Source organism: Vipera berus (genome assembly GCF_964194415.1).
Source record: "Vipera berus genome assembly, chromosome: 3".
Lineage (NCBI taxonomy): Eukaryota > Metazoa > Chordata > Lepidosauria > Squamata > Viperidae > Vipera > Vipera berus.
Window position 1 is genome coordinate 107,755,991 of NC_138204.1, and position 20,275 is coordinate 107,776,265.

The 20,275-nt window shown below is 37.7% G+C and overlaps 1 protein-coding gene across 1 annotated transcript in view; it reads right to left on the reverse strand.

The window, feature by feature from the left end:
- Nucleotides 1–20,275, reverse strand: part of RGL1 (ral guanine nucleotide dissociation stimulator like 1) — a 100,274-nt gene that overhangs the window by 19,764 nt on the left and 60,235 nt on the right. Inside the window, exons 5-10 of the mRNA XM_081322557.1 lie at nt 14,711–14,895; nt 9,681–9,793; nt 6,402–6,617; nt 5,644–5,747; nt 4,445–4,529; nt 1,226–1,315 (exon numbers count right to left, since the gene is read on the reverse strand). Coding sequence (XP_081178683.1) covers nt 1,226–1,315; nt 4,445–4,529; nt 5,644–5,747; nt 6,402–6,617; nt 9,681–9,793; nt 14,711–14,895 — 793 coding nt within the window. The remainder of the gene's footprint in view (nt 1–1,225; nt 1,316–4,444; nt 4,530–5,643; nt 5,748–6,401; nt 6,618–9,680; nt 9,794–14,710; nt 14,896–20,275) is intronic.

The following is a 20,275-nucleotide window of genomic DNA, read 5'->3' on the forward strand; positions in this document are numbered from 1 at the left end:
TTCATTAAGTGCTTTTTGACTTTGGATCCAGTTCAAACTACTCTAAGTTCAGTGATCTTTAGCCCTCTATAGTCCAGATATTTATACTAAGTTCTATCTACACTATACTACGTATATTTATTTACTCATGAACTTTTCCATGTTGACACATCTATTGTAAAGGAGCAATCAGATTCTGGCCTAGCAGTGGCTTTTGTGGCTGGTTGAGCTAAGCTGTAAGAACCATTCATACATCAAATATGATCCAACAGGAAATGAATGAAGTTATTTCAATAGAACACAATATTGTGGAATGGCCTCTCCTGAGAGGTTCATTGAGGCTACTCACTATTTCATTAAGAAACGTTTTTATTTTTCTCCTTTCCTTGTTTCTTTCTCCTTATACTTTATATCAGCATATTATTTCCCTTATACAGTACGTTGTTTTTATTGTAAGTAATTTGCTTTGGGGAAATAGTATATACATAAAAATAAAATGACTTGCCACTTGTAAAATTATGTCACCTTATTTTTACAGGGGAAGAAAAAATGATGATCGAATTGGTAATGTATTATTGCAATTGTAATAAGTCTTCTCGTTCTAAATTGTTTTTAGAATGTTTATAGAGGTAACACAGGAAAACAAGCAATTTTTTGAAAGTAGAAAATAATACACAAACTAGATTTAAATATGTCATTTAATAGTCCTTGAAGAACAGGGGGAAAAATCTTATAAAAGCATAAAAAAGTATTATTGTTAAGGAATGGAACTCAAGGGAAGAAGCTTACTTCAGCTGCAATTTCAAATTCAAATTTTCTTCACACAAACCTGATTGTTGAAGTATCTAAGGCATTATTCAAACATAATGGATCAACTATTATTCTATGAGAAATTACAAGTGTGTTTCTCAAAAATTCTGGTCTAAGAAACTCATCTACTATTAGTAACCTAAGGTATTAGTTCATTATTATCTTTTTATCATATTTTTCTTTACAAAGCCATGAAAAAAAAGGTGAGGGAGTTCAAGATTTGGTTGAACATACTTGTTCCCATGGTGAGAATTTGTGATTTCCTGATTTTATTTGAACTTAATTTAAGTTGAACTTAACCATTTTGTTTGCATCTAGCTAAATCTTAAAATAGTTATCTTTGCTATGACTGTTTCTGTATTTTTTCAAAGAGGAGAGCAATGTCATCCTGGATCTCATGAGCATCTCATGAGAAAAATGAAAAAGAAAGAATTACCATATCTTTTTGCAGTTGGAGCCGCCTTTGGATTCTCTTCTGGTTTTCTTTTACATTGCTGTCCAAATTTGCAAATTTAGATGTTCCTTCCTGTGATGAAAATAAAAGGACAATGAATGGAAAAGGCCATAGAACAGGCTCGCAAACATTTCCTATGCTAACTGAATGCTACGTCCTTCTCTCTTAAGTTAAAAAGATATGTGACTCATCTTACAACCAAAAAGATAATAAAAAGGCTCACACAGAAATGTTTCAGGAGTTTCCTGAAAGTGAGGAATGCTTGCTCCAAAATGCAAGTCAACTTGACTTGCAAAATGCCTCTGAGCCAAGTCAAGTATTTGTCCATTTCCAATTTTCTCTGAATTAGGCACATCTGGATCACAACCTTACTGCTTCTGGACAATTAATATCTTGTTATTCTTAGTTTGTTTCCAATTTATTTCAAACTATTATTAATCTTTTCCTTTCCATTATATAATGCTCTGGGTTTTTTTCTTATACACTTACATTACGATATGACTAATATTTTTGGTTTGCTTGACTAACAAGGAGACAGTCAGGAAATGAAAATGTTTCTGTATTCCAACAACTTGAGCCTTGGGGATCACTTTACCAGTAACACTATGATTTCAGGAGCCATATTTCACAATATGATCTGGTCCTCTGAAACAGATTAAAATTAACTTACTACCATGTTTTGTTTTTCTGCACAATTTTTTGTACAACTTGTTCTCAGGTGCATGATGATGAAAAAAGTCAGTAATTTGTTCTTATTTCTTTAATTGATTTTCTCAGTTTTTATCTTTACTTTTTTCTTCACTTTAATAAGTATGTTAAAGAAATGTCCTCACTTTTTATGGGCTTCCATTACTTTGCTATTTAACTTAATGATGCTGTTATCCTCCTGAAAATTTCATGTCTTCTCTAATCCATTTCATACATTTAAATAACCCCCAAACTTCTTAAGAAAATTAGATAGCCTTCTGACCTTCTCTTAAAGTAAATCACTATATTTTTAGAAACAGCATTTTCTAAAATTAAAGATGACTCCTCTAGACAATCAAGGTAATTTTCTATAAATACTGTACATAGATAGAACTTCAGTGCCCTGTGATTATTGCTCCAAGTATTTCAATAATATCTACATCTTGAAATCCCAGATACAACTCAGTAATAATTCATAGAAGTTTTACCCCTTTATCAACTTGATGCTTAATGATCTACAACGCAGATAAATATTGTCATGCAATATCAGCCTGTGGATGATATTCAACTGTACATCTCCACCATGGGTTGAATAGAAGATGCAAACAAGCATTTATGTGGAGACTATCAAGATGTAGATGGGAAGTAACATGCACAATTTCAACCCTAGAAAGTTGGAGTGCTTATTTATTCAGAAGCTTGCTGATTTTGGAAGTATAAACATTTTTGTGCTTTGCTGAAGTGAACAGGCCACACTTCTTGGAATTACAGTTCCTGTTCGAGGTGGAGGCCATGATCATGAGGATTTGCTCAGCTTTGGCTGGTACACCCATTGTAGGCTTATTTTTCTGAATTGCTGACATTGGTCACTCATACCCTTGACATCTCCTGCATGGACTATGTATAATAGTTCAGTTATATGGTCATCAGTAACACAGCTGCTACAGGTGCAGTATTAGCTATTTATGTATTCTGAATATAATGTATAAGGTCCTGGTTATCAGCTATAAAGGCCCTAGGCATCTTCAAGACTACCCATCCCATATAGATATTGCCCACACAATGTGTTGGCACAGAGAATGTCTGATGAAGATCCCAACCATTCAAGAGGTTCAAATGGAAGTGTCCAAAAGTGAACTTTCTCTGTAGGGGCCCCAATCTTTCAAGACAAGAATAACCCCAACTTTCATGATCTTTTAAAAGGCTGTTCCAGAAAGCCTTCAAGACTTGACTATTGTTAAGCTGTGGACACCAAGAGCATTATTATTTTTATTGTGATCAACTGCAGTAATTGACTTTAATTATATGTTGAATTATTTCTTGTTGTACATCATTATTGTTACTTTGGCTTTGGTGGTTGCATTTAAATTCAGTTGACTAAAGAGATCTATACAGTCATAAACAAAATAAATAAATAAAACTCCATTTTTGCAATCATTTATTTTTCCACAGTTGGGATATTTTTTCCCATTAATAATTCAGTTTACATTGCCTTTGGCTTTTCAAGGAATAGATTAGAGTTGTGTATATTGTACATTTGTACCACTTTTTGTGTCATTTTACATGTAATTTTTTCCCTGTAACTACCTCTGAATAGTTTAATGACTTTCCACAGTTATCATCTTTTATCTCTCTCTCACTGGAAGAGCACAGAATATTCAGATAATTTCCTATGGGATAAGTTATCTCACACCAGATGCATCTCAATCGTTGCCAGCTTTCTCTAACAAAACATTTTGAAAATCACTCAAATGACCTTTAAGTTTTCAGTATTAGCAGTCTGGTTCAATTTCAAATCAAGTGGAATCTTCTCTTCTCTCATAATATCACATAACTAATCTAATGCATGCACACCGAAAGCCACCTGCTATAGACAGTTATGATGACCAAGATAGTTCATAACCAGATCTGAGAGTGGATTAAAATAGATCTGAAAAATCAGTTTTATACAAGAAAGTCTGCAGCTGATCAGTCACTACCCACTCAAGGCCCTTATCTAGGAAAGGAATATTGGCATTAGCTTATAGCTGTTTTTATCTTCCAAATCCAAATTTGGCATCTTTAGGAGTAGACTGATCACAATTTCTTTCCAAGAGGCTGAGACCTCTTTCATTTTCTCTCTCTCAATGAGACATTTATGGCTTTCTGGACTCAAATGGGCAGCCTCTTCGTACTTGATCTGATAAGCCAAAAAGGACAATTCTCAGACTGGTCATTCAGTAAAACCAAATAGCACCTGTAGCATCTTATATCACCAGTTGCCTGCTTTGACATTTCTGCTAATACATGAAACTTTTATTTTCCATTCATAAATTGGACCACTGAATTAAACATATATACATGTTCACATATAGAGAACAGCTTACTCAAGACTTAAGATAACCTTTGTTATTTAAAGTACTTCTACCAGCATATCTATTCACAAGTTAATAGCATACATTGGAAGTTATTTAGCCAAAATTGAGCCCTGTAGTAATGTATTACACTATCATTGAAATATCTGTTGCTTCTCACCCTCATTAGCAGCTCCCGACTTGTCAAATAGTTGTCATGATCTGAGAAAATTTCTGACAGTTCTTCAAACATCAACATTTTGTCTCTGTACAAAATAAAATGGAATGATTTTAAAGTTTTCAGTCTTTTTTTTTAATCCCATTTATATCCCGCCCTTCTCCGAAGACTCAGGGCGGCTTACAATCTAAAGCACAAGTCAATGTGCTTAGCAATAGTCTTTATTCTATGTATATGCCTGCTTATTAGGGCTTTCGCCCCCCCCCAGCGGCATTATTACAAAGTCAGCTTATTGCCCCCAACAATCTGGGTCCTCATTTTACCTACCTCGGAAGGATGGAAGGCTGAGTCAACCTTGAGCCTGGTGGGACTTGAACCTGCACTAATTGCAGGCAGCTGGTGTTACTTAAGGAGGCATTAGCCCACTGCTCCAGCAAGTCTTCCTGAAATAAGCTAATGATTATTTGCTCCACTGATTAAAATTAGGCTGTGATGATGGTATCATCTTGTAAGGAGATTTCTTGGACTTAGAATCCAGGCAAATCCCCAAATACATCTTTTCTTTTAGGTCGCTGTCCAAGCAAGAAGAATATTATTCTAACCATAACGTTAAACAAGACGTTCATTGTACTCTCTTAATATTTTTTCTGATGCAACAACCCAATCCATCCCCCATTTATACTCCACTTTTTGTTCAGAAGATTAAAGCAGAGTAACTGCTTCTTTTCCTCACCACAGTCATGTGAAGTAGAGTAGGCTAAGAGAATATGATTGTCCAAAATCATCCCAAGAGATTCCTTGGCCAAGGATAGATTCCTCCAGTGTGAGTCACACACCTTAACCATTACACCACACTAGTTCTCACTGACAATGGATTTCCTAACTTTTTTTTTTGTTTCCTTAGTACGAGGACTTGGAGATAATTTAGGTAAGTTTTGTAATTGAAGAACTGTAGAAAAATAGTAACATCAATAGCTAAATTAGGCATCCTTAGAGACATTTCTGCTAGTCAGAAATTAATGTCTTGTTATTGCTGATTACGAGTTGTCTTCAGTTTTTTCCCCCCATCTGCATCTCCCCATCATCAACTCTACAGGAATTGTAAATTACAGATTTCCATGACTGAAGTCCCAAAGGCTAAAAATGCTTATATAGTGTCATGATTAGCAACTGTCCAAAAATAGGTGGGAAATTGATCTTACTTTGCAACACATGCCCAGCTTTTCTTTAACCGATAGATGGAATTGGACTGAAGTGCTGAAACGATGGCTCTCAAAGAGGAGAAATTCTTAAGAATCCTACATTCCTATAAAGGGAGTAAAAATGGAACAGGAAAGGTTACACATGACTCAGTTACTCTTTTTGGAGCATTGTTGCTCTGAAGTTTTATTTTTTTAAAAAAAAACCTGTCAACTGCATAAGCATTGACCAATTCTTTAAAAAATGTGTTGGCTTTTCTGGCTGTGAAAACATCTTCTAGAGTTGGGTTATTGTGTTTTTGCTTTCTTCATCTTCTGATCGTTAAATTAATATTATAGTTTCCATTTATCACAATTGAAACATGTATAGTCTACATAATCAGAGTGAAAATAACTAAATATAATATGCACAAAATATTGTTATCTCATGAAATGCCAGTATTCAAAGAAACAAACAAATGCAATCAGAAAGTAATGGGACTGGAAAGGATTGGAATTACTTCCCAAACTGAATTGATCAACAAATGTCAAAGCCTTTCTATCATCCAGGAAAAATTGACTGTTCTATTGACTTCCAAGGTCATCTGATACGTTACGCCCAAAGCTAGTCTACCTGTTATCCATATTAATATTGGGGGAAGAAAAAAACACTCAAGGATAGGGATTAGATGAACCCTGATATTTATGCATGCTATAATGGACACACACACACACAATCTTGCATTTGTATAAATGGCAAATGGAACAAAATGAGTCTTTACATGGGCAATATTGATCCACTTCTCTATGATCTTGGCACGCTGATGGGTTTTCAGCTCCTTGCCATTCAAAATGATCCTGATGACGCATTTGGTGACTGCATTGAACTGTGCAATGGTAGCTCTGATGGTGGGAGCTAAGTGTTTGTTTTCTTTCTTATCTCTCCGAGACCAGATGCAGCCCAAACAGTGGTGTGGCACCACTCTTTTAAACAGTGTCTGGAACAACACATAATATATCATGTCAAGGCTATTTCTACTAGACGTATTGTATTGAAATACACAACATGGCGATCATTCCAACCTTTCTGACAACAGGCACAACTTTTTTTTCCTTGAATCTCATAGACAGCAATAGACTTTTTTAGCAGTAGTGGTAATATTTATTGGGTATATGCTTATATGCAAGAAGAGTATAAGCAAACAAAAATATCATGAGATAATACAAGAGTCAGTTTAAAGTTTTCCAACATTTACTTTTACAGTTTTCAAAAGGAAGAGTTCTCCGTCTCCATTTTTCAACATATAGCCTCAGAGGAATGACTCAGAGATACAATAAAAACTTCTTTGCAATGGTGTAAATCTGCTATGGTTCTAGTTTGTGAATGATCAAATAGCAGAATGCAGCAAATATAGCAGAGCAGAGTCTGAAAGGAAAATGAGTCTAAAACATAGAGTATCAGCACTGGTGGTTACTCAATCCTTTATTTCTTGTAACTATAACTTCCACACAGAGCAATTGCTTGGGAATTGTACAGCAAAACGTAGCAAAAAGCAACAGTTAGAGAGATAAATCTACCAATGCAAATCCATGGTTTGTTCATTTGCAACCCGTGTGTTATTTTATGTGGCACAGCTCTTATTGCAACATTAATAGTGTTTTATTACATTGCATAAAATGGAAAGAGCAACATACATGTGCATTATTGGGCTTTATGATTGGTTCATATATGTTCATATCAATGAACAACTTTAAAATCATGGATTTGAAGAATTACTTCAGGTATTTATTATGTACGTATGCATGCGTTCCTTTACCTAATTTCATCCAGACTATTATATTGCTGAGAAAATATTTGTTGTTTAATTTGATTAAAATTTATAAGGATGTTATGAGGAATGAGTGGTGAGTCAATGCTTTTTAAATATTCTGCAATAATTGCCTGCCTGGAATTGAATAGTGAAGTCCAATATTTGGTAATTTGGTTTAGGAATAACTTAACAGTTATTTCATTCCATCTACAAGCCCTACAGAAAAAAGGTTCAAACTGATTTAAAAAATAGTAGACAAATAGTGAGAATTCAGCCTGTTTAATTGAACTTCTGCCAATCAATTTTCATAAAGAAATATTCTTATTTCATAAACACAGCAATGTTTTAGCTGGCTCTACTTAACCTGATATAAGTCACTGATAGCTAAGACTGACAACATCCAATTTATGAGTTTTATTTTGTTGATAAATGTAGAAGAGATGTATAATCTTGAATTCTGATCTACCTGCAAAGTGTTAAATGTGTGCATTTAATAGTTCAACTATGTTTGACATGATTTAGAACAGGTCAACATATATGTATGTGAGACATGAGGCTTTTAAACCATGAATAACAAGCAAATACTGCTTGCTCTATATTATTTGAAAACAAACGTTCTTTGAAATATAATATTTGGAAATAAAATATATAAACTTAATCTGAATGCTCTTCTAGATTATAGTTATATAAGCTTAATTTTTACAGACTGTAAAACATAATTAGTCTGTGAATTTACTGTAATTAAGAGACTGTCTTACAATTAATCAAATAACCAGAGTAATAAAAGGATTTAAAATGGTTTTGCAAACCAAGAGTTGCACTAAATGTAGCCTGTCACAAAGTCTGAACTAACAAAACATCATTAAGGTTATCATTCTACATCTGAACGTCACTGTAACAACAAAAAAAGTCAAATGAGAAAAAAAAGCAAAACAAAAACATGGCTTGCCTATGTACTGTATTTGAAAATTCAGTTCACGGACTGCCTTGAACGTAATCAAACCCTATGCACTTAAACTTTCATGCCAAGTTCTGCAACTCTTTTGGACATTTTTATTAGTTTCCAATTGCAGAAAAACATCTAGCACAACAAAATGGACTGGTGAGCAATCAGCAATTAGTAACATATGACAATTAGTTCAGATAAACATATTATATAAACAAACTTGCTTTAATCAATCTTTACAGAGAATGATTTATGTCTAAGGAGTCATTTAACTGGTTCACTATTTGCCTTAAGCTTTGCAATATTTTGCCATATAAAAAATCAGCAATCTTCTACTGTAATTTTTTTATCAAATGCTGTTATAAAAGTATCTTTTAAGAAAGTTTCTTTCAAGTATCTTTTAAAAATATTTAGTTTATAATCAAAACATTTAATCTTAAGGAAAGTTTACAAATTTAAAACACAAGCTTAGAAGGGAAAGAAAAAAGGGGGGAAAAGAAAGGAAAAAAAGCAAGGTAAACCCCCTCCCCCAAGTTTTATGTATTTTAATCAAATGTTGGTTTTCAAAAAAACCAACCAAAAAAACCTGATGTTATAAATTGATTCCAAGTTTTAAAATAGGTACATAATAACTGCATAATCTTAGAGGAGACTGATTAAGAAAAGTTACAGAATTTGAATGCGCAAATTTCCCAAATGAAAGAAATTTGAACAAACAGAGATTACTTAAATGGCTCCATTGTTGAAGTGATCATTTTTATCCCCCTTTCCCTTTGTCTTTATGATAAGCATTAATACAGATTTCTATGTTTCATATTTGTAGTTTTTACATGTGTTGTTTTCATTTGATTGTTGTACACCTCCGAGAGTTGTTTTTGATGAGATGGGTGGTTATATAAATTTGATTAATAATTAATAATTTCTTCATTCAGTGAGCCTCCCAGGAAAACCGATGAAGCAATTTAACAATGCACTTTGGCATGCCATCAGTGTAAATAAAGGGCAATTTTACCTCAGGTAGCAAAAACAATAGAAATAAACCCAGTACATTTTCCAAAGAGGAATCAAAATGTCACATATGATTAATCAGCTGTTTGCATCAACTAAAATTGTATACATTAGTTTTCTGATGTTTCATCAACTTGTTTTTATATTTTGATTGTTGGTTTATATTTGACTGTTCACTGTCTTAGATACCATATGGTTGGAAAGCTAAATAAAAATTTAAGAAATAAATAAAGCAAACACTTCAGAATCATAATCTCTATTTAGGCTTACATAAATATACATCTGTTTATACTTACAGCATCCATGTAAGTTAACTGTTCCGCTACAAGGTCTTCTGGGAAAGAAGAAAATTCTTCTGATCTACTAATCTCTGTTTCTTCTTCAGTTGCAAATATATCATGAATCTCACCTGTCAGGATATAAAGTATTTTGAAAATTGACTAATGTGTCTTCTTGTCCCACTTCATGTAAGTCTAATTGAAATTAGATCTTGTGCTGAAGACTAGTTTGAGACGAAAGCAGGATTATGATTTTAATCACAAAAAGGGTAGAAAGGGAAAGAGGGGGCATGGTCACATCAGAAAACTGTTGGCATGGTCAAACAAAGCACACCATTTAAAATGTTGTTTAGTGAAAACTTCCATTTCCTATACCTGAACATTTCCTAAATGGGATAGAAATTCAACATACATTCATGAAACAAGATGACAGAAAGAGGATATTTTATGAGACTTCTTTCATCCTGCACTGACCCACTCCAAGAAACATGTAAAGAACTCTGCTTAAGTGAAGCAAGTAGTCTAAAGACCAAAAGGCACTACCCTGCAAGCACTTGTACATAATGTGCTGAGGACAGAGCGATAGGGCCCTTACAGTAATAGATGGGGAGTAGCTAAGAGGTATTAAAAGGAAAACCTGTGAGCGCTATGAGTTTATGGTGGCAAAGACCTTTATACTATTTACACTTTTTTTACATGAATATGCTCAGAACATCCAAAAAGATTATGGCAAAAAGAAAGTAACCTTTCTAGAAATTAAAAGGGTTGAGGAAAAGATAGAGCAAAGCAATGAAGTCAGTGGTATGCACATAAAAACACTACAGAGCATTACTCTACTTAAGAAGTAGTTTTATTTCTCCTTCCCTTATATTTAACTTTTAACAACCGGGATAACAAACCAGTGGCTTAGAATGTATGCAAGACTTCCTGAACACATCCTTACTTGAATCAAAGTGTCAGCTCTTCTAGCAAGAGCAGACAAATAAAGTTGCTACAGAGGCTGATTTAAAATAATGGAACTGCAGATAGTTTTCCTTGTTTTGCTTTCTCCTTTTTTTGCTATTTCAGGAGTTGATTCTCCCAGGTAAAGTTTTTGAGAAACAAACTGCCCTAGATTCTAAATGTAGGGCCTTTAGGTTGTAGAAATAACCAATTTATTTTAGTACATTCATATCTGGCAATAGATAACTGGCAGCTTTCTAATTCTACTGAAATTTCCTGAATTTGGTGGAAAAATACACGAGGGGAAATACCGGTAACCCATGAAAGTTAAAAGAAAAAGAGGTTGCATAAAGTAGATCTTGATCAGTAGATTAGTGGAGTGTCTTAGTAAATACGATGCTGATCTCCATTTTATGGAGGATGGAGTTTTTAGAACTAGGTAAGTTGAAGGGGAGATAATGAATACAGATAGTCCTTGACTTACAATCAAAATTAGGACTAGATTTTTGGTTGTAAGTCATTATAGCCATAAATCAAGGCACAGGGTCATAAGTCAAATTGTAGTCATGTGAACACAAGATGCAGCAAACCAGTGGTAAAGAACCAAGTGTATTACTGTTGCATCCATACCTGACTTTAGGAAATTTCATGGAATGAGCAAGAGATTGTCCTACCAACTTTCCCCCTAACCTTATGAGATGTTGCCTGCTCAAAACTTGCTCATGCTGAGCAAGAATTTGGATATCTCTCGGTTTGATTTTAAACTGTGAAAAAAATACAGTATATAGCAACAGGAAACCATATGTTCTCATACCAGGTTCAATATTTACATCACAATTATCAACTGTCACTGGATTTCTCTCTTTTACAATTCATAGAGAACTTCTATGGATCTTTAATTTTGCCAAGGAAAAGAAAACCTAAATGGACCAAAGTGTACTTTAGTCCAGGGGTCCCAAATCCCTTGAACATGGACCGGGACCGGGCCGTGGCATGCCAAGAAAACAAGCAAAGCCCCATCCACACCCCCTCCAATCTATGGAAAAGCCTTTCTCCACGGAACCAGTCCCTGGTGCCCAAAAGGTTGGGGACCACTGCTTTAGTCTAATTCTCTATTGAAAGATAATGAATATTTATTCCTCAGCAATCTTTCTCCCCTTCCTGAATCCAGCCCCATCTTTATAGATTTGTCCCAAATATATACATATTTTTTTTCTTTTAAACTTCCAGCAAAATTCTCTTTTTGATTTATCCTATGCTTCAACACTATGCTTAGTGTTACAGAAACATTTTTTAAGTAGAGCACTGAGGGAAGTATTTTACATGTGGTATGTGGTGAAAAGATCCTTAACCAATTCAACCAAATTTTGAGCCCGCGATCGGCTTCCATGCCGCCGCCACCACTGTAGGATGGTGCACAATGGGGGGGTGTATCCGGCCAGCTTGGGCGAGAAGAAGGTGGGCTTCGTGGGGCTGGACCCTGGCGCCCCTGAGTCCTCCCACAACAGGGGCCTGCTGATCACCAGCTCCGAGGGCGGCAGTGGTGGCAAACATGGTTCGATCCTCAGAAAGCCCTGTTTGCCACCTCCTGCCCAATGCTGCAGCCATGAGGCCACAGAACAAGCCAGGCGGCAGTAAGAAACTGGTATACCAGTTCCTTACCTCTGCCCAGCTTGTTCCATGGCCTCATACCAGTGGCATTGGGTGCAATACACAAGGCAGCAAACAGCCGCGCCATGCCAAAACTGGCCGTTTGCCACCTCCTGCCTAATGCCACTGCCATGAGGCTGCGGAACAAGCCAGGCGAAGGTAAGGAACCAGTTCGGGGCAGCGGGAGAAGGGTGCTTTCTGAGGGTTGGGTCGGGGAAGGGGAAGAATGGTACTCTGCGAGGGTTGGGTCCAATGCATGTGGGGCTGCTGCCTCCCTTTCCGTGCCAGGGCTGGGCTGGGTGCAGATCCTCCATGCTGCTTCTTCCCCTGCAGACATCGAGAGCACCCATCCCACCTACCCATCATCCCGGGGCAGCTGCCACTGTCCCATGCTCTCCAGCCCATCTCCAGCCAGCCGGGCGCACCAAGCTCGGGCCTCGGGCAGATGGAGGCTGGAGGGGAGCGAAAGCCATGGCTTCCTGGCTCCTCCACCTGAGGACGCGTGCAGGGAGAGGCGCTGCCTGGCTTGGTAAGCCACGGTCTGCCCGCAGGAGGAGGAGGAGGAGGGAGGAGGGCTGGTTGGGGACAGGCGCAGCACTGCCCACGGGGGGAATCTGACCAGCCCCAGCCTGGAGGGGGAGGAGAGGCTGAGGGAACCTGAAGAGAGGCATCCCTGAGTGCCCAGCTGGCCGGCAACAGGCTGGAGAGCACCGGACAGTGGTAGCTGCCCCAGGAAGAACAGTAGGTGCGGTGGGCGCTCCTGATGTCTGCGGGGGAAGAAGCGTCGAGGAGGCTCTGCGCCCAGTCCAGCCTAGCCCCGGCACGGCAAGCAAGGCAGCAGCCCCAACATGCATCCCTGTGCATGAACACGCCCCAGCCCTGACAGGCAAGCAGAGCCACGACATCTGCAGTAAGAGTGCAGGCGGGCAGCAGAAGGCATGAGGAGCCCCAGTCTCAGCAAAGCCCCTCCCCACTTTCCTCCTCCCCCCCTTGGAAGAGCTGTGGGGCTCAGGAGCCTCTCCCCATGCCCCCCACCCACTCCCAGGGAAGAAAACCATTGTGAGACACTCTTCTAACTTTTTTTCCTTGTCACTTTTTGGAGTTTTCATTCTGCTTTGTGAGACGGCAGTGTTTGGGAGGGGGTGTAACTGCCCCCATCCCCCCAAGCCATCAGCTTAGCAAGACACCCTCCTGCCCACTGACCCACCTGCCAGAGAACCCCTAGATCTCCCCCAACCCTGCCCGGCCCCCACAGGGATCCCTCCCCAACATCGAGCTGGCCACGCCCACCCTAGCCACACCCACCCAGTCTGCCATTATCACCGTAGCCACATCCACCAAGCAGGCCATGCCCACCCAGCAGGCCCCCCCACCCAGCACCTGGCGATACATGAGTGGGTTATGGGTTGCAGTTTGTGCACTCAATCTCTAAAAGGTTCACCACCACTGACCTAGAGTATGTGCTGTGCCTAGAAAGTTCTTTTTATTCTGTAAACAGCTAATTATAGTTCTCAGCATTTAGACTTCCTTCGTTTGATATATGTGTTCATTAGGTACAAATTAACAACCATAGGAGATTTTGAAATTTCAGATGAGAAGAACTATTTAGATTTTTCTTCCTTTGGGGAAAAAAGTACATTTATTTGGTGCCAAGGATGACTAATTGCATAACTCGTATATTTTGGAACATTCAGACAGATAATATTCAAAGGAGAAAGAATTCCTGACGTTTATAGCATTCATTCCTTATTGTGTGTGCTATCATTTCCTATCCATTTCCTACTGCTTCTCTATGAAAACTGGACATTCATTTGGTTATGTTCATCAGGCAAGTTCCAATGGCTTTCTAGCTATGCTAATTATGCCCATAGGAAACATTCTGTCTTGAGGGGAAGGGGAAAGGCTATTTATCAGTCCTGACACTGCAAGCAACATTCCAGTGTCACTACTGTTCACAATTGTTCCAGTGGCATTTTGACCTGCTAACGTAAATTTTCCTTTTGTCCTCGGATGTCAGCACCAGAGCATTCAGATAGGAAAAAACAATCAGAGACACTTCCTTTGTCATGACAGGAGCAAAGGAAAGTAATAATAGAAAAATCCTTGCTGGATCACAGGAGGGAACAATTTTAAAAGTGAAAAATCAGAGCAATGGTGAATTTATTTTGAAAACTTGTAAGCTGCGCTTAAGCTGATAATCATCTCAAAGCAGCATTTTAAATGTTAGGGAATTTGGCAGAAGCATTTTGGCTCCTCACATTCCTACAGAGCAAAATCAGAAAACTGGTTGACTAAGCACACTAAATTAAAAGTTTACAACCCACTTTTCCTTTCCAAACACCACCCCCACTGTTATCCAAGTGATATCACAGCATAACAAATGCCGAAACAGTCCAATGATATAATCTGCTTCCTTATAAAAAGTGGCTGTGAAAATGTTTGCGGAATATCCTTACTGTTGTTTACTACTTCTTGCTTCTGAAACTGCTCCAAGAGTTGCTGTGCCCTTCTTTCAGGGTCCGAGCCTGGCATGATCCTGGTCAGATAATTCAGCAGTTTCTGCAAACAAAGGAAATGAGGTGGCTCTTGGAAATCTTCCGAGCATTGATCTAACCAGGCTCTCAGTATTGAGGCTATGGCACTGCAAAACAAAAAAAAATACATCGTATACAGTGAACTATATCAGTATCATTATATTATGGGTCACACAACAAAACCTAAAAATCCAAAAAGGGTTAAAATCAATAGTGCTATAATTCTGAGATAATTCTAAAAACTAATGATGTGCTGGGCTCAACCAGCATCTCTGTCCACCTCCAAATAAATTTTCACTCTGGGAAAACTATTGTGGAATTGGGAAGTGGGGCTGCAAGGTTTGGAATGTCTCTTTGTAATTGTTCCCAGGTTTGGTGGCTGCTTAGACTCAAAAGCCAACACAGTGCTAGGCTGCATTAACAGAGGGATAGACTCAAGATCACGTGGTGTTAATACCACTTTACAATGCCTTGGTAAGGCCACACTTGGAATACTGCATCCAGTTTTGGTCGCCACAATGTAAAAAAGATGTTGAGACTCTAGAAAGAGTACACAGAAGAGCAACAAAGATGACTAGGGGACTAAAGGCTAAAACATATAAAGAAGGATTGCTGAATTGGGTATGTCTAGTTCAGGGGTCAGCAACCTGAAACAGTGAAAGAGCCACTCGGAACCGGTTCCCTCACAAAAGGAAAAACTGGGAGCCACAAAAAAATGTGTGCACATGCGCATACATGCACGCATGCACAGAACAGGGTTTGACTGAAGAGTGGAGCCAAGGCGAGATATGCACCTACTCTGCATATTTGAATTGATTGGTTGAACTTTTTTAGTCCCACTTTTTTTTTTTTTTTGGACTGCACATGGCAGAGGACTGGGAGCCGCAGGAGACGGCTGAAAGAGCCACATGCGGCTCTGGAGCCGCGGGTTGCAGACCTGTGGTCTAGTTTAATGAAGAGAAAGACTAGGGGTGACATGATAGCAGTATCGCAATATCTCAGGGGCTGCCACAAAGAAGAGTGAGTCAAGCTATTCTCCAAAGCACCAGAGGGCAGGACAAGAAGCAATGGATGGAAACTAATCAAAGACAGAAAAATTAAGGAGAAATTTCCTGACAGAAAAATTAATCAGTGGACAACTTTGTCTCCAGAAGTTGTGGCTGCTCCAACACTGGAAGATTTTATTCCTATTCCTATTCCTATTCCTATTCCTATTCCTAATTCCATTCCATTCCATTCCATTCCATTCCATTCCATTCCATTCTATTCTATTCTATTCTATTCTATTCTATTCTATTCTATTCTATTCTATTCTATTCTATTCTATTCTATTCTATTCTATTCTATTCTATTCTATTCTATTCTATTCTATTCTATTCTATTCTATTCTATGCCACCCCAAGCCAGGCTGGAGAACCTGAACTAGTATCTGAATCAGGATTGTAACCTCTGATCCCCACTTCCTGGAATACCATCTCCCCAGAATACATATTACTACAACCTATTACCACAACCCTGTTTGCATTTCTCGAACCAGTTAAAACTTACTTGTTTGAATACGCTTTCAGCCTTAGTTATTTCATGGTGTCTTGTCCTGATTTTTGGCTTTTTTTTAGTTTAGATTATATCTTGTTCTTACCTGCCCAGAATCTTGTTAGGATTCAGGCAGGATATAAATACTGCATACTAAATAGATACATAATAAGATGTGCTTAGGAACATCAGGTCAGCTGCACCATGAAACTGATACAAATCAGCTATATGAGCATGTTCCCCAAAGTTGCTATCCAAAGTAAAGGAATCAGGAAGGTACTTAAAAATCTCCTTCCTCTATTCTCACCACAAAACTAACTTTTAAAAATCACACTTTGCAGTATCCAATACACTGTGCTAAAACATCTCACCTCTTGCAGAAGGTCTCTTATGCATACTTGCAAGCAAGTACAACTGAAGTTAAAAGACTGAGTGTTCTTGTTATTCTTTGAAAAGGAAAACAAAAACCATATAAATCCTGTAGTATTAACTGTTTTAAGCTCAACAGCCCTCACTATGACCGATATGCACATTGCAAAGGGCAGCAGAAAAGTACTAAGTCAACAAATTGTTACTGACATGTTGATGGGAAACACTTCGGTCTTGTTCTTTCTCTACACTGTGCACATTCCAAGCTCAGACCATTCTGCCTTAGCAAAGCCTTTATACAGCAACCTCCTGATACCTTAAAAGAACAACACTTATCAATTTTGGGCAGCCTGGACAAAGCCCACGCTGCTGGAATACTGGGAACTGTAATCCTGCCCATTTGGATGCCACAAGACTGAAGAACATTGACCAAGGATATGAATGAGGATCTTAACGCTGTTCCCTAATTCTCATTTATGAATGCAGTATTTTCCACTAAGGGGTACTTCCAAACATGGGATTCACCTCTCAAAATTCAATAGCCAGCAAAGTTATTGCTCTGAATTCTAGAAGGTGAAGTCCACATATCTGGAAGTCCCATGATCAGGAAGCATTGCATTAATGTGCTTCAAAAGGTTTTGGTAACAGCCCCTCTGCAAAAAACAATAATTTGGCTTAGCATTAGTGAAGGGGATGTGCAGAACTGGAAAAAAGATTATAGTTTTTAAAAAAGCATTGATGAAAGTTCTGGAGAAAGGAAGTTGATTCATGGTGTACAAATTTTCATCAGCAGAGGTTTATTTTATTTATTTTATTCATCAAATTTATATAGTTGCCTATCTCACCAAAAATGACTCTGAATGGTGAATAACAATTAGATAAAAACAATAAATAAAAACAAAAATGTACAAAATTTTAAAAACTTTTTTGATAAATATCATAAATACAAAAAATACAAACCACAGCAAAGAGAGGATAAATATGGCCATCTCAACAATGGAGTCATTTGTGCAGGTCTCCAGTTGCCTGACAACATAGCCATGACTTGAGGGTTTTACAGAATATCAAAAGGAAGCTAATCTAATTTGGGGGGTAAGAATGTTCTCTAAGGGGGTGCGGTAGCAGAGAAAGCACATCTCCTAGGATCCACCTAAGAAAAGTCTCTATCTGATCGTATCTGCAACGTGGGTATCTTGCCAGATCTAGTGAGGTGGGCTGATGTAACCAGGGAGAGGTAATCCCTCAGATAACCAGCCCCATGCCAGGAAGGATTTAGAGGCTAAGTGTCTTGAATTGGACCCAGAAGAAAGCTGGCAGCCAATGCAGCTCACTCTGCTGCATTCTGTACCAACTGTAGCTTCAGGATATTCTTCAAGGGCAGCCCCACGTAACGCGCACTGCAATAGTTCAGTCTGAAGGTGCCCAGGGAAGGAGTGTCTACTTACACAACTATTTATAGCCTTAAATTTAATACTTAACAGTATTAACAGAGTTTAATCCTGTCTCAAAAATCTGCAAAACCTATTTTGGAGCATGGTATGAATGTTACATGAAATTGAATTTCTGTACTCTTTCCTAATGTCTCTTTAAATCAATATGGCTGTATCCTTTATAAAGCAGGCTTTCCTTTTTAAAATTGCTGTCAGCTGGAAGAGCTGTCTCATCTAAGTTGTACGTACTTGAAGGCAGAAAAGCCGTAGAAATGGGCAACAGGAGTTTAGAAATTGTCTATCAACAGTTAACAAAGCAAAAGCTCAGCATTTATAATGATCCCCTCCTAGACATTGTTTTTCCCATGGTACACTGATTCTATATATGTAAACTTTCCATGTACAGTATAAATTTGCAAACAATTATTTGCACATAATCATAGAAATCACAAAAATATATGTGAACCCTTTTTTCAGAAATGTGCAAATGACCACTCTACTCAGAAAGTGATAGTCTTTCTCCAGCAGATAAGATTGCAGCTAACTCGGTGGAATATCAGTTATCAGTTAGATACACAGTACAAGCATATCAGCCTGGAGGAAATAAAATATTTTATTGTTTGGAAGGTGTGAAGTTTCTCCCTTTGTATTCTACTCAGAATGTGAGTATTATTAAGCATAAGACATATGGCTGCACTCTTAGTAGAGTTCAAAGTTACAGTAAGCTCTGAGTTTCCCTACAAAATCATGTCAGTCAGCACAGAGGCAATAAAACAAACTATGCAGACTGCCTTATAACTTACTGGCCTCCCATCAGCTGACTGTTTAATCAGCTCATTAGGGAGGAAAGCTTTCCGGAAAAAGGCTGGATCGAAGGCCAAACCATGTAGCAGCCTCAATGTTTAATGTCCCTGAAAAGTAACACCCTGTTTCTGCCAGCTGAAAACACAGATGGAGCTAGTTTCCAAGATCTTAAACAGAAAATAAACCAAATGAAATTTTTCTTTCCTGGGGAGGACTTTTTAATTTTTTAACATTTTGTCTGTCCATTTGTTGGAAAAAACTGATGTGGAATCATGGGCATACTTTCAGAAAACTGTGCTTTTTAACTGGAAGTCTAGAATCTTTCACTAGCTCCTCTGTAGTTCAAGTCCATACTGATGTAAACACAACAGTTCAGGCCAGGAGAGGAAAAACCTAAGATTTAAAAGCTTGGAGCTCAACTATTATTAACCCAGATTTTGCTGGGTTTAAATGAGATTGAAAAAATACAATAATCCATTTGGCAGCCATATTTTTCAGGGCTAAACTAGTCAATGAACATATGACCAAACTGTGACACATTAAAAGCTGCACATAATGGCACTTATTGAAGAAAACTAAAAACCATCACATTTTATTACTGACTGTAATTTTGCAGTATATATATATATATAAAATATCTATAAATCCTACTTTCATCCATTCCCCACAAGAATAAATATTCTGCAAGAATGTCCAGAATGTGGCCCCATACAAAAAAAATTGAAAACACATTTAGGATCTTGAGATGAAAGGATGCATGTTATAATAGGTCTCTATAATTTCATGATATTGGTATTTATGTGGACTGTACTAAACCACTATGATCTCACTCCTCTCTTTTCCCATTGTCCAAATAATTTGACTTGTTTTGGAACCTTCCCCAATTTTCCAGTTCTCTTAATTGTCACTATTTGGCTTTTTTTTCTCTTTAAGTCAGCCAGAGTGGTTTCTTTTGTTATTTTACCCTTTACTAGAATGAACTTAGATTGTACTCAACACAAACAAAACTTAAAACAGTTCTCTCACTGTGGATTTCCCAGGCTGTAAAAGAAGTCTTTCACATTCATTCAGTGGTTGCTTCAAGTAACTCCATTCTTTTGATGCAATTATTTATATAACAGTGAAAGAGGACACCTTCCTTTACTGGAGGAATAATTAACAGGAGACAAAGGAAACAAAATCCTGACCACAAAGAAGTAGTAAACTGGAAAGTGCATCATTAAAAGCAAAACCAAAGGCAATGATACTTCAGAAAAATCAGAGTAATCCTGCAATTTTACCATCAAAGATTCTAGTATTTGACAAACTAATTACTACATCTAAAACTCAATTTCCTATTTATACTGTCATT